The 15,601-nt window shown below is 38.5% G+C and overlaps 1 protein-coding gene across 5 annotated transcripts in view; it reads left to right on the top strand.

The window, feature by feature from the left end:
* Positions 1-15,601, top strand: part of LOC135487623 (suppressor of lurcher protein 1-like) — a 194,777-nt gene that overhangs the window by 130,938 nt on the left and 48,238 nt on the right. For all 5 annotated transcript variants that reach the window (XM_064771603.1, XM_064771604.1, XM_064771602.1 and 2 more), the window contains one exon: positions 2,741-3,000. In XM_064771603.1, the coding sequence (XP_064627673.1) occupies positions 2,741-3,000 (260 nt within the window). The remainder of the gene's footprint in view (positions 1-2,740; positions 3,001-15,601) is intronic.

The raw sequence follows: 15,601 nt of genomic DNA, 5'->3' as shown, positions 1-15,601 counted from the left end.
CAGCATTAAAGGGTGTTTTTTTTTCATAAATCGACCCCATTTTGAGCTAAGACGGAAAGCCTGTCACCAAAATTATCCATTTCCGTCATGCTTGTTAGATTAGAATGGTGTCTTCTCTAACACCCATACCCTCTCCTGCACTCATCTAAGACTCGTTTTCTTTTCCTCTTCTTCCTTTTCTTTCAAATCACTGAAATACATCTTACAGGGATAGAAGGTAATCTGGCCGTTTTGAAGCTGAATATAGGGCTGACTTTAAAAGAAGTGAAGACTAGTAGACCAAAGATCACATTACCCGCTGTTAAAACCACATTGCTCTGCTCTGTTTATGAGAATATTTTTCGTGGTGAAATTACCCAGAAGTTCCTACTTTTGGCAGGGAGGATATAATAAAAATTGTTCAGAATTTTACAGCAGGTCGGCGTTCCTACTTTTGGCAGTGAGGATCTAATAAAAATTGTTCAGAATTTTACAGCAGGTCAGCGTTCCTACTTTTGGCAGTGAGGATCTAATAAAATTTGTTCAGAATTTTACAGCAGGTCGGCGTATGTTGATGAAAATGGAAAAATAGTGGTTTGCTACTTTTATGGTCCAGCCGCTTGAAATGATAAATGTTACAATTGTTAATTTCGTGTGTATTTACATTTTTAACCATTTTCGCATGGTGTACTAATCATTTTCAAGTTCCAGCACCCCGTACTGTATGACCATGAAAGGTCAATTTTGTGGCTGATCCCCTCCCCAAACCCGCCCCACCGCCCGCACTACATGCCATTAAACCGTATCCAGTCAACTGCATCTTGTGGAAAATGGATAGTGTTGCCATCTGATAGAGCAGCAGAGAACTGAAATCACTGTTTCAACTAAAAGATGCTACCATGAATAACTTTTTATGACGATGCTGGGTAATGTGAATATATCTTGGGTAATAATGGAGAACGGCAGAGACTAGTGATTACATATAATAATCTTATGATATTGTGTCAAATTCAGATCAATCATTAGATATCACTGAATTACATATGAAAATGTACTCTCTAAAATGTAATGTGAAACACCTAATATTATTTACAATTTTCCGGGGTTTGAATGGATAGATTTTCCATCTCAAATATCACGGATACCACATTCTTCAATGTAAGGAACACTTTCTAATAACCGTTTGTTTTATCTGTGATACTAACATGTAAATAGGTGAAGTAGTTTAAAACGTAACATAAGATTAAGATAGAGCAACTAATAGAAAAATTAAATCCATTAACTCTTCCCCTTTCCTTCACCCTCCACTCCCCGGATATCCCCAGATCACTTTGTTCAAAAATGTTCACGGTTTCGACAGCGACAAAACCTAGATGTTTACAGTTGCAGAATTAGAGTTTTAGTTTCAGTAGTAAAATATGTATGCTTTGTCCTTGTCCTTGGCCCTACAGTGGATCTGGGTGAGTGTGGATCATCGCACTGTCAGTCTGACTGGTGGTTTCAAGTACTGTTGAAAATGTTGGCGCACTTTAGTCCGAGAAAGATTGATGAAGATATTAAGCTAAATGGCTTACTTTTAACACACACGTAAAATCAACAAAAACAAACAACAATCAAGCAGGTTGTCCATTGCCGTCAAATCTTTCTCAGGCTATCAAAAGCCAATGTGTGTGTCTGACTCTTACTCCCGCTGTTCCCCATTCATTGGAAACTAAACCTACTGTCTCTACTGTGACTGATATCCCTTAACTTCTGTCATGATAATCGACAATAATATGCAAAGCGCTCCCACCTCAACCCACCCATTAAAACTCTTTCAGGCCTCTGAGTGGCAGCCTGAAAATGTGTTTGCTAAATCAAGACATCCTTCTGTATCCACTCATCCCATTCTTATTTCCTCATAAAATTGTGTTATTTACCCATAGTAACCCATCTGTATAGTACCCTGTAGTTATCTGTAGTTACATCGACAGTATCGTAGTACCACTCTGTCTCCTGTCAATATCAAGGCATGACCATAATTAACACAAGATTCCCTTTCAGTATTCACAATTCTGAAACAGTGTTTTTGGTAAAACTGTCATCTTTTAACCAAGATTCTGTGTAGTGCATGGTAGTTGGTGTACTCCCAACCTTGTTGACCTTCGATGACTATCTAAGAAGTAAATGTTTCATTTAGGTGTTATTGCAATAAAGAATTATTGAAAGATATCCTTATAATACAAAATTTCATCTGACCTGACTGTTCCCTCTCTGTGGTTGCATGATCAGTGGCAATTCGTCAATTGTCCATTAACGAAATTGCATTGATAAAATCATGAAGATAAATCCAACCCTTTGTTATCCCGTCCGTAGGAATATAGGTTTTATCTTGCTAGAATTGCCTAACTGATATCTATTTTCAGTGACACCAGTTGTTCAAAGCATCTTTAGAGAAATAAATAATTCTAAAATATAAGAAAAAAACTGAATGAGTGTCATCAAATTAAAAGAAAACATTAAAATTGTGCTTCGTCTTGGATGAGAACTACGACAGAATCGGATAGGTTCATTAAAAAAAGGACAAAGTGCATGTTGGCATATTAGAAAAATATTCAAATAGGAGTAGTTTGGTCTCCCCTTCTCTATGCTCAAAACAAACAGCCAGCCTGTAGTCAACCGATGAATCTAAAGACAACTATTAAACGTGTATATCTAGAGACCCCTTCCCGGAGTGACGAATGAGCCTCACAAGTAAGACCACTCTCCTTCTATTTTGCAGATGTATAGCTAGTCCTGACCACATTACCATCCGTGATGGCGTCAACAGTTCCAGTCACATGATCATACAACACTGCGACACGAGAAACAACGTAGAATCCATATCATCCGGACCGTACCTTTTTGTTCAGTTTCTGGCCGACAGCAAAAATCAGAGGCAGGGATTTTCAGCGACATACGAATTTTTGAGCCAGCAACAAATGCGGGAACGAACGCAGAAAAAGATTGATCTGTTATACCCAACATCAGCAACGGACCAAGGTAAGGAGATTTCATTATCAAGAAATTTCCACAATTACGCCTGCTTTGCCTTATACCAAATGAGGAAAAAATGGTTTGGACCCAGTGGTAAAGGAATTGCTCACGTAATTTGGAGGATGTCCTGATGAACTAAACTTTTCGTTCGTGGTGTTCACTAGTTTTCTGTGAAGTTAAGAAGTTATCGAGTGGTGTTGTTTGGTCGGTTCTGTCCAGTCGGTAATTGGTACGAAATGGATTGGCTATCATTATTGTCACCTTGACCTTGGATATGTAACTCTGACATTGAAACTCTGTAATCTGTAAACTGTAATGTGGCCTTGAACCTGTAACACTGTAACCTTGAATCTTGTGACCTCGAAGTGTTATGTGTTCTGTATCCTTGTACTTCTCTCCAAGTGCTCTCTATCTTAGCCATTAGGCCCTATTCCGTACCACGGTACCGAACATAGCTATTAATTTCGATGACGAACACTTACACAGATTTTCAACCTTTGATGCACTACGTTTATTTGATATTGAACACTGAGATATATGACAATGCACTAATTCTGTATGACAGAAGTTGTTAATAACACTTCAATCTTATTATGTAGTAAAAACACAAGCACATAATGATATCACATAATCACGTTTTAGGAAAAACAAAAGAAGGAACACATCTCTCTCCATTCCGCTCTCAATTTTCACTTATCCCATTTTAGTGAACACTTTTTACTCATAAACTAACATTTTGTCACACAGTTGCTCAGCCTGCTTTGCTTTTCCCTGGTTCCTCCAACTTTCACAATTACAATTTCTGGCGGTGCTACCACATACATGACATAACACAAACAAGCCTTAAGAAATATGTGTGCTCTGGCATGATGCAACAGAAAGAACTGGCTACATCGCAAATTTATTAACCTAATGTAATGTAACGTTTGGACTTAAAGGGATACACTGTTTATATTTTCTGGTGCTCAGAAACATAGAAATGCAGTTATGCATACTGTAGTGCAGTTACCATCAATCCAAATTTGTGTCTTCGAGACATTTCTGAAATTATTTGACTAATTCGTCAAGTTTCCGTGAAAAGTTGTCTCAATAACATAATGAGTACATATTTGTCAAATAGTAAAATGTAATGCTGTCTAACTGCTACCCCGTCTCTTCCTTCTTCTGTGACTAGTGATCTTTTCCCACCCCGACGTCAGACTGAGGATAGAAATACCACATTTCCGATATTTTCCAATTCCAAACTTAAAACTAATCTCAAAGTCTCCGTTTTTCTGATCAAATTGTCCTGAAGATAAGACTTTTAAACTTATCCCGAAAGCTATTATTCTATTTGTTTATTTCAAACGTTGTTCTCTGTTTGATTAACTTAATGTGAGTGGTGCCAGAAAACTGCAGAAGTTAAGGTTTAAGGTAACTATCCTTGGTCTGAGCCGTCGAGTTGCTCTGCATGTCCACATCCTTGCACTGAATCCACCTGCTACCCTCTGCTTCCTTTACAGAGTTCACTTCCAGGCATAACCCTAGTGATATCTTGCACTATCCACACCCCACTGGTGAGTTTCTAAGGTTAACAGCATGTCAAGCCCAACAACATTATGCGCTTGCTTTGATATCCCACTTGCTCAAATGCAATAAGCGAATAGCTCTCAGTATCTGGGGGTTAGTTCCAGTCAATTTGACTGTTCATTCGGTAAATTGGGTCAAATTGATTATCCGATGATATCCAAGTTATTTCAAATTTAACAGGTTGACATTTCATTGTTAATGAGTTGAAATGACATCAGAGGGCAGCACAACTTCTTTATCACTGCAGGCACATAACCCCCCCCCCCCCTTGCTCCTCTTTTTCAACATGAACCTGAAGTCAGACACACATACAAGTAGACGTAAACTTCGATATTTTGTTTCAACTAATGTTGTTCGATATCAGGGGAGCAAGTGAATCAGTCGCAGTGGAAACCAGCTGCAACACAGCAAAAGTAGAAATAGGTTGTCATCGTGTTTATCAACAGCTGCAACAACAGCTCCGATTGAACAAAAGTACGATGAAAGCATTCTTTAAAAATCTATCCGATTGATCATCTGTTGATGCTGACTTCTAGGTCATGTTCATTCTCCTTCTTTTCTACTTGAAACCTGCATTCAGTTTCATTTACCAGGTGCCCCATATCAATTGCTTGCATGATATATTCAATGACTAATCGTCCTTTGTAAATTGATATGTGACGCCTGGGCAATTCTTTTAAATCGATTTGAATAATTTTATTTATCATTCATCGTTGACAATCATTAGAATGTCCTTTGGTTGATTCATAACCCTTTTTTTTTTCAGGTTTAGAATTAGCATGCAGTTAGGTCTTCCCACAAGTATGAATGTTTTGGCATTGATAATTTGTTTCAGGAATTTGCATGTCGGTAGTCTTACATATTATGCATTAATCAATGATAACTGAATGATAATTTGTACTATGTATTTCTATGTTTAATCGAAGGTGTTTCATGTCAATGCAATTTTACACTGTTTAACTCCACTTTCAGGTTATGTATCGGTTGAGAGTGGTAAGCGATCAAACTGAGTTGTAGATATCAACCAACTCAACTCTGCAGTCTTTCTGAAGAGCTTGGATATCATAGCTTTTGTCAGTTTCCATAATATGGAATAGATGTCTCTGCTCTTGGCTAGTCGTTCTGCCTAGTATAGTAGACATACAGAACGGGGAAGCTGCATGATGATAAGGACATGACGGCTGTATTGCTCAAAGGTTATCAAACTAACAGAAGCAGAAGTCTATTCAATTGAAGCTTCTAAGGTTTCGATTTTCAGTCATGCGTTAACCTGTTATTCAACTGGCAACAATGACATGGTGTGGTCCGTCCACACGCCTTATACATCAGGAAGCCTTATACGATATCAGCTGTCCTCCTTTTTATTCAATATCGCTTGTTTTTGCCTAGTCATTGTTTTCTCAGGTTTCCTGAGCTTCTTACAGAACTCGTAGTACTTAAGCAATCAAACGCTGTCTACCGTAGACAGGCGGAAATACACCAAGGAGCCCTCACAATAACAAATTGGTTGCTCTTTGACCCCACGCAATACTAATGAAACGAGGTGACTGGAATCAGAGCCTTGAGCAAAGGAAACTGAGCGCCATCACCAAACTAATAAATGCACCTAACCCACACGAATGGAAGCAAGAAGTCAGGTATATTGGTCATAGATGCCAGAATTCCCTAGGACAATCAATATTTGTTGACCAGCCTAATCATGCCCTGGTCGAGATTATTCGGTGACCGCCACATTGCGGGGGTCGCATTCCCAAGACGATTGATGTCGTATTGTATTGTCGGGCGACACGTGTATGTACGATCGGGTTAGCTTCTTGGACAGCGTATCACCATTACTAACGGTTGTTGATTTCAACTGGTAGAGGAAAAGATTTTCAAAGCATATCACATGAGGCTGTTGTTCTCTCTCAATGATTAATGAGGATCTCGGTTGACGCTCTATACAGTCCAGCAAACGATAGACCTAAATTATTCAATCCTCACCAATACGTGAGGGTCTTAACTCTCTCTCAATTTACAGGGCAATCGTGTAATACAAACTAACATATCAGGCCAGCTGATTTGAGGAAATGTTCTCGATTTTTTAAGCGAGCTTGCAACTTGCTTGTACGAATTTATTCTTAATTTGTCATCTTCAGACCAAAACAAGCATCACCATGGTTGAATTCAAGTGTCACAGTAATTGATCCATTACAAAATCATGACGCAGACGACCGGACCAAACTCTTTTTTATCTCGCCTCGCAATGATGGTATTGATTGCCGTTTGATGTGGTACGAGTCTCGGGCCACTTAGCTGCATGATGATTTGATCACTTCTGGCTTGTAACATTAAGGAGTCAACCGGTAAATTGTCAGGGAGGTTTCCTCCAGAGCTCGTGTGCTCTTCGAACGGTCAGAATCTTCATTATAGGTGCAGTTTCGGCATCCTTTTTAAATGTTGTAGCTGGTGGAAGCCAACGGGTGTTTTCATGAAGAGAATATTATCTCTGTGAGATCTCTTCTATATTACCACTCACAAAGCTTGACAATGTGTGCTGTATTTCGTAGAACTGAACTGGGTGAGGAAATAATTCTGTGCAGCCTCCAAGGCAGCGACTGCAGTCAATTTGGAAGAATCATCGAACAAAGGCTTTTTCAGAGAGATTGCCAATGTTGTGAAAAGATCCTCCTGCCAAACGATCAGTCTCGCTTTCAGCCCTCCTGATTCAACTGACGTCTCAACTGTCAATATTCTTTTTCTGCTGCTCAGCAAATCGCAGGATTTGCCAATGATTACATTGCTTGTCATCCACCCTGGAATGCAGTGTTATGCAAGTGTATCAAGTTGCTGGTAGTGATTGCACCAAGTCTTGATCACCTTAACTGAGTATCAGTTCAAATTCGAAAGGATCAACCATGCTGTCAGTTGAAAGCATTTTCACAGAGAAAATGTCATCAGGGCACCCTGGGTGCAGTTGCGTGTCTGCAACTTGATGCACAGTTTTCATCGCTCCATGTTGCGTGTTGGCTGAGTAGCTGTGAAAGACAAATGGGCAATTGCGTTATCGAGCGATGTGAAATCTAGCTTATTACATGGTTTATGCCTGTTTCGCCTATTCCTGTTTCGCCTATTCCTGTTTCGCCTACAAAATTCCTTTTTCGCCTATTCCTGTTTCGCCTATTCCTGTTTCGCCTACTTTCCAGTACCCTTACAATAAATCGACTCTCCCAGGGGGAACCTTAGGGATGCATGTCCATTTTATGGGGAAAACGTGAGGGGACAATTGGATGATGTTAACGATGTGATGACAATTTGACTAATCAAATGCCATCAACTTTGTTAACAAACCATGCCATGACCGTTTTGAAAGAGTCACCTTGAAAGCGGGGACAGTCCGGGACTTATCTGACCATATGACCATACTGACACACAGTAAAAACTAATAGATTAAGTAGAGTAAAGCAGTCGCTTATTTTATAAAAACAGGAATTCATGACTTTTTGATAAAAATACATAATACTGTACATTCTCATAATTATTTAATCAAAATCAGCTGTAAAACCCATGTCATAGTAAAGAACAATGTAGCTATAGGTATTCTTTCTATTACGAAGCCAGTTACTGACTAAGACAAAAGAAAGAGAATCCACAATATAAAATGCAGGCCTAAGAAACCTTTCTCAAATCTGATGAAAGGGTAAAATTTTCTTACTATTTTATTTCTTGCCTTTTAAAATAAGCTAAAACATAAGCCGATGTAAGCTATGTATAATTTTCCAAAGTTATTCCGAATAATACTGAAATAATTGACATGTCGCTAAATCCATTATTTCAGACTTTATTCTTAATGATAGCCTTTAACACTATAGTAAGGGACGATTCATATTCCTACGTCTGTGGGGAGGTTAGCAATACATTTGAATAGGCGAAACAGGAATAGGCGAAACAGGAATAGGCGGAACAGGAATAGGCGGAACAGGAATAGGCGAAACAGGAATACACCTATTACATTCAATATCAAAACGTTCTGATGGATTGAGACGGATTAGTCTATTATGGGTTAAGGTTGGCTGATCCACCAGCTTTCCAACTCGTTCCCAACACGTTCCAAACCAGAAACTGCAACATAACTCAGCTACACTATTAGTTCCCGACAAGATTACATATATTCGATTCTTGTTGGAGCAAGGCCCCATCCCCGCACTCGTCCTCGCACCGGCATCTTTCTGACAAGATAAGACTGAATAATTTGGGAAAACGCAGTACGATTTCCTAAAAACTACTACAGCTGGTGAACCCATCGTGAACTATTTTATGGTTAGCGTAATTGGCAGTCTAGCTTTTTTTTCTTTAAATATGATCCCCTCACGAATTCTCGGGAATACTGCTTTCTCAGTCTAACTACTTCAAAATAATCGATCATCAGATCTCCAGGCATAATGTGCTTTGACAGAGGTTTGCTTCTTTTATGGAGTGCAACTATAAATGTAAGATAATGAGACTATTAAAAAAAAAATGTCTGAAAAAAACATGGCATTAGAATTATTGACGAACTGCTTGAGTGAAACAGTTGACTGTGTATTATAGTCCCTTCTACCCCTCTCATTAGCTTCGTTTAGAGTGACGGTTGCAAGTGACTTTCTTGTTAGAACAATGACGCTAATCTTGATCGACATGCACGCACTTCACTTTCAAGACTATATTGATCACCATAAAAAGATGATCTGACGTATTCAGTCATGGAGCGAATACTGGGCATGCCGGGATGAACATGCAAATAAGTGCAAAATGACTCCAGTTAAGAATTTTAGCCAAGTTTACATCCTTGTCAATATAACCTAGCAAAAGGAATAAGGTGACTCACTTATGAATTTGCAAAAACCGACTTACATTTCCGCTCAGCAATAAACGGAAGTTTCAATTCAGCTGCTCATTTAAAGCAGAGTTGGACATATTTTATCTAAGTCCGACTCTTTGATTGCTTGGTAAACCATTTATTCCAGCGCAAACGAGATTGCACTGGGGGCAGAGGGTAAATAAACCTGGCTCACCATTCATTAATGGCTGTGCAAATATTTTGCAAATTTGACTAGTGATAAGCGAGGGTTGTTTTAAAGTATTAAATATGATGGGGCCTAGTAATTGTGCTAAAGATAATCTGTTTCATGCAAAAGAAGTATTCCTGAAAGTTCCTTTTGTCCGAAAAATTGCACCATTATTTAATTTGCTACAATGAACTGTGAGCTAACCGTGGCCTAAAAAGTCAGCGTTTGAAAGAAAATATTATAATCCAATATGTCGAAAACATCTTAAATGTTCCTCAAAGGTCGGTGTAGCAGTCGTGTTCTGAAAAAGCATGTTCTGTTCACACGTACCAGGAGTATGTACCTAAAAACTTGGGTTGGCTCTGTTATGACAAAGTTTTGTAATAATAACAAGTTGAATGCAATGAAAACACATTCTCCAATATCCTGGCTTTATTTCCTTTTAGCAGGTTTTCATTACTTGTTCACCCCGAGAAACCACCACCCGATAAGACTTAAATACCATCAATTGTCTGCTAAGATATCACACACAATACGAAGTCGGGATGGAATATTTGCCATCGGGACTATCGTCTTTTAGACCAAAAACTCTAAGCGCAAATATCGCCTGATAACAAAGGTTTGCTGAAAATTAACAATATGTGCTGGGTTTGGTTCGTACATTTCTTCTCCTCGCATTACCTTGATAATTTACCTTTGTCATCAGCTATTGTGCCTCAGACATATAAAGCCTAAATATGACCATATATGGTTATGATATGAAGTTTCCTCTAGCCCAATGTAAATGTTAAGGGCTGAGACATTTCTACAGAATTTACCCGAGGTAACGTTCTATCTTTTCTTTCTCACTAAGTTTTGTTACCTAGTAACCAAGTTATCCTTTCTAGAGAATAGCAATTCTTGGATTATCAAATATCTTGTTGTACAAGTCCGGGGGCACTTCTGACAAAACAGTGCCATCATCTGAAAGACTGTTGCTTACACTGAAATATTTCTTTTTTAAGAACACAATCAAACCTTGTTCTTGTTTCAAGTTACATCAACTAATCGCCGGTATGGATTCAAAGGTGATCTGGCTGTTTTGCGGAAAATTGCCGGAACACAAATACCCGGGAAAAATCTCGAAATCTCGAGATTTATTTCTCGTTTGTGAAAGAATGGGATTGACTGACACCGACTAATGAAGCTTTCATGACTTCCCGGTGCTGTCAATAAGAGAGTAACAACAGGGTACACAACCTGATGTGGCTCCTCTACGAAACACACGCCCGAGCACAGCTCAAGCAGAAGAAAATACTGGTCTGTCTCTTTTGTCAATCAAATGTCTGAATGCGAATTTCTTTCTTGTAAGAGAAAGAAACAGATCGACAGAGGCAGACTAATGAGAATTATATCCAGTTGAGATGACTCCCTATTATCGCTTTTCTGTGAGGAAGCACTTAAAGTAACTTTGTCATTAAGGCACCAGGCCAGGCTTATGCTTTATGATCTAAAATGTGCCGATTGGTTCTCTCAAAGACGATAACTGGATGGTGCGAAGACAACATGAATGCTTGATTGCTCCACGGTGTAGGTAGAAACGGGTTTCAGCCTTCCTTATTACTAGCAACACCAACAACAAAAAGATACCAAACGATACAGGTATCATTTAATGCAAACAGCATTCGCAAGAATCGAATTAGAAAGAATTTGCATAAATACATGCAACCCATACGCGTCATACGAACGTGTTGGACTTCAGGGAGAAAAATCTCTTATCTGGAGATAGCAGCTGCCACAGATCTCTGCAAACCGAAAATAACATGTTCAAATCGCAACATGACAACGCAATTGAAAGCATTTATTATTTTATTATTTTATTATCTTATTGATTTATTGAGTGGTTTTGTATTTAACCATATGGACCAGTTTTTAACTGCTTTCAGCATTACAGGGTTATTATCGTTCGTTCAACATTATAAATTTGATATTTTACAATTATTACGTTTTCTAATACAATACGCAATAGGATAAAAATTCAACAGTGATTTTGTGTACACGCGTACACAGATATAATACAAACAGTCTGCTTTCATCGCGCTGTCATGTCTAATTACTGTACATGGTCATGCTGTATTGCATTAACTGTCTATTTCTCATTTCATTTTGGCTGTACATAACCACAAAAATAGACCTGTTTTTTTAATGAACCGTGAATATGGCCTTCCCTCTCGAAACCACGACTGCGCCTAAGATTGGATGACAGTCGACTGAATCAAAGCATTAAACATATTCTAACAATGCAAGATGACACCTAAATCAGTTAGCCTCGTGCATATCACGTAATTATTGTGGAATTTGAAGCCAGTTCACCAAGATCCATATTATATTTAAGGACAACAACATTGAGACCAGAAAATAACGATTGAAATTGTATCGTTCGACTTCATGGAAAAAATTAATTACATAGGAGTCACGGTGTAATGCAGTACAGTGCAATGGATTTTTCGGGAGTTATTGATAATCAGTATGTTATGAATAGACAGAACGTCAATCAAGCAAATCAATATCGATTTCTTGAGGAATAGTACAATTACTTTGGTTCACCCGAAAATTAGGAATCCTCCCTGCAGAGAATTTTCCCAGTTTGTCTCAGTTTCAGCCTCTAAATTTCCCTCTGCGTCATCATGTGGACCTCTACCTGACCTAAAACGTCTTATTTCCACTGGCCCTCGTTTGAATTTAAAGCACTAGGTAAACGTTTGGTTATGTTGGACAAACGCATTTATTTTGTTTGGAGGTGGATGCATTGCTTCCGAGAAACAATAAACATACAAATGGACCGCTGGGTGTAATGACTGATCTAACGGCAGTCTATTGCAATTTGATCAGGACCCTGCTGCCATTTCTGTCAAGAACTACACATATTCTGAGAATTACACTGAATTAATTGAATGAATCCTCATTAATATTCTACAAATTTCAAATTTCTGGCATGTGCAAACAGGTCATAATCGTCCATATTTCTCCTATTAGGCCTACAAATCTGTATGCAGATATCATATAAAACCTGAATGGGCAGCCTAGCATAATCAATAACTCTGACAGCAGGTGCATCTATCATCTGCCATGAAAAAAAATCTGAATTAATATAGGCTTAAGGGAATACGAATGGTTAATGAGATTGCACTTTTATAAGCCTATTTTTTATTGGTATGTCTCACAGATCAAAGCACGTGCATGTACAAGATATATACACAGATACCCTCCCGAGATAACCCTATGATGGGAAGAGTTGGCATTGCCGTTTTCTGCATCGTCGCAGTAAACTTTGGCATAAAGTCCTAACTCTACTTCATGTACTGTAATAGAAATTGACTGAAGGAGATAATGCTTATTCAAGCTAACGCTGGCGTTACCCAGGTTACAAATCAAGTTACGATTCTTACAAAGTTTTTAGATAACGATGGTCAATAAGATCCTGTTCAGTTTCGTATACATGTGCACATACATTTGTGAGGAGATTCATGTAAGATTCTAAGTTAAGATCTTATTTAAGAAACTCCTGCGAGGATCTTGTAAATGTTGTACATGTACGTACACACATATACAATGTAACTTTATCTCTACGCCTATTGAGCAACAGGGCTACGATTCCACTCGAGCATTTTCCCACTGTGGCCATCACCAAGAATAAATTACTTTCGGTTAATGCAATTTGTTGGTAAGACAAACATGCTCACTAACTTGATTGGTGGCGAACGGAAATATCATCAAAAGACACCAACAGCTCCGGCACATTTGTAAATGAATAAATAACCGCTTGCAACCGGCGGGCATTTTGTGAAAAAAATAACCACTTGCAATTGGCCCAACACACCAGTACTTTTGCAGCAGCGAACAATGACAGGAAAATGCTGTGGGTGTGGTGACCAGTCGAATGAATATACCGGTAACGGGCCACAGCGGACTCGCTCAAATCTTTTCTCAAACAAATTTAGAGGGGCGAAATGCACTCCTAACAACCTACAATGTTACCAGTAACAAAATATAGTGGGTGGTCCATTGTCACCAGAATCCCCCTACAAAATATGGTGTATATCTATTGGGCACCATGTTGAGATTTAAAAATAAAAGACACACTCTGATATGTAAAGCAGATAATATAGCATATTTCCTTCAGTTCATTTGAAACTCTTTAGTATTGGGATATAATGTTGCGAGACCTGGTATTTTCTCAATGAAATTCAAAACTTCATCTTATGAAGTAAACTCTCAATACCTTACAATCAGTAATCGACTTGCCTGTTCATTCTATTGTAAAGTGTGCTCATCACAACATCTTGTTCTCGAAAACATATTAAGGACCTTTTGTATTTCTCAAAATAGAGTCGTCTCAAGTTGTTCAAACCTGGTACTAGTATCAGTTTTAAAGAGGCATTGATCACCATTGAAAGAAATAGTACTGAAAGAACCTGTAGCATATCAATGGTGTAAGATTAGTGCTGTCTTGAGATATCATATGTAGGCGCATCTACATCAAGGAGCCTTCCTTTTTAGTGTATTACTATTGATCAGGTTGCACTGAATTCACGTTACGTCATCTAAAGGTCCCAATTAGCCGAGGTAGAATTTGTAATGGCAAATTTTCATCACTTTTATTTGATGATTTAGTGGAGCATGATTTGGGTAGTCAATTAAATCTTTGATATTCATGTAGAGCCGAAGTCCTATCGACGATAACAGAGGCATGGCTAAAGGAACCACATACTATAGGCTGCAGACCTAAAATGAAGTCCTTGGTTACAGCCAGTAATAATATAGACTGTCCTGGTTGCATTGACAACCGACAATCGTATTGTAATGATACTCTTTGAACGAGACTGTCACATACACTAACCTGCACTCTAATAACTAGCTATTGTGATATTTTAGCCCATAGATCATCCATCATTGTCAATAGTGATAGGAGGGATCGATTAATCTCTCAGCTTTGCAGCTATGCAGAGGTGATCTTCATTTAGACAGGTTAGAGACTCAAATTACGGTCTTTGCTCCTAATACTAAGCAATAGCATCATTGTGCAAAATCATGTTCATGTTCTCAATCTAGGTTTTTTTTCGAGGCTCAAAGGTTTAAAGTTCCAAAGTCTTTAGAGAGCATTCGCGGATGGTCACATTCTTCAGAAGATAGCTTGGTGGTGAATGAAAAATCCCAATAGTATGCTGTAGGGTCAGAATGCATAGTGGGCAAGAGTACAAATAAAAGAGTAAAGTGTATTACTCAAGGTCACAAACGTGACTTGTAAGTTGCACAGGAACAGCAGCTTTAAACTCTCCAGTTCCCATGTCATTATCGAATAAACAAGACCTTTTTACATCAATAAATACATATTGATCACCAAAATATCACCCACTATTAATTGCAGACAGGTATCTTGGTAGACCGTAGCCACTAATGAGGTAAACTTGTTCTTTATTTGTTTTCGTCTAGCAAACACGGAATAAGTGTTTGGACAGTTGCAAGTGACTTGTAGAAATGTTCAGGTATACCTGGAGAGCAAACTCGTCAGTGAACCTCTCAGCTTTTACCATCACAGCAAGGAAGGAAACCCATGCTGACTCACTGCTTGCAGTTCAAACTATTCTTTCCATAACTCTCTTTCATATTCCAACATTGTTCATGAAATTTCTTAATGGAAAGAATACTAAACCTACCGTGGGTACTACCATTTTAAGCAATTTAAAGCGAAGTTTCATCTCACGAAGGAGAATTTCAAATGATAACCGTTTTTCCATGAACAATAGCAGTATAAACATGCAGATTTGATGTCATTGATGACCTCATGACTATACATGGTACATTGTTGTATTCGCAAAGTTTTCCACCATTGCTTCCTTCAAGGCAAGCTGAGGAACTGCTCTTCAATGATATTCTTTCTTTCTATGGGAGTATCATCAACGATTTGCTTTCTTTGGGCAAACATCCCATAAATGTTTTGACAGCTGCACGTAACTATAATGGAAAGTTAC

The sequence above is a fragment of the Lineus longissimus genome, chromosome 5, assembly GCF_910592395.1.
Source record: "Lineus longissimus chromosome 5, tnLinLong1.2, whole genome shotgun sequence".
Lineage (NCBI taxonomy): Eukaryota > Metazoa > Nemertea > Pilidiophora > Heteronemertea > Lineidae > Lineus > Lineus longissimus.
Note: the sequence above shows the minus strand (reverse complement) of the source record. Positions and strands in the feature narration are given on the sequence as shown.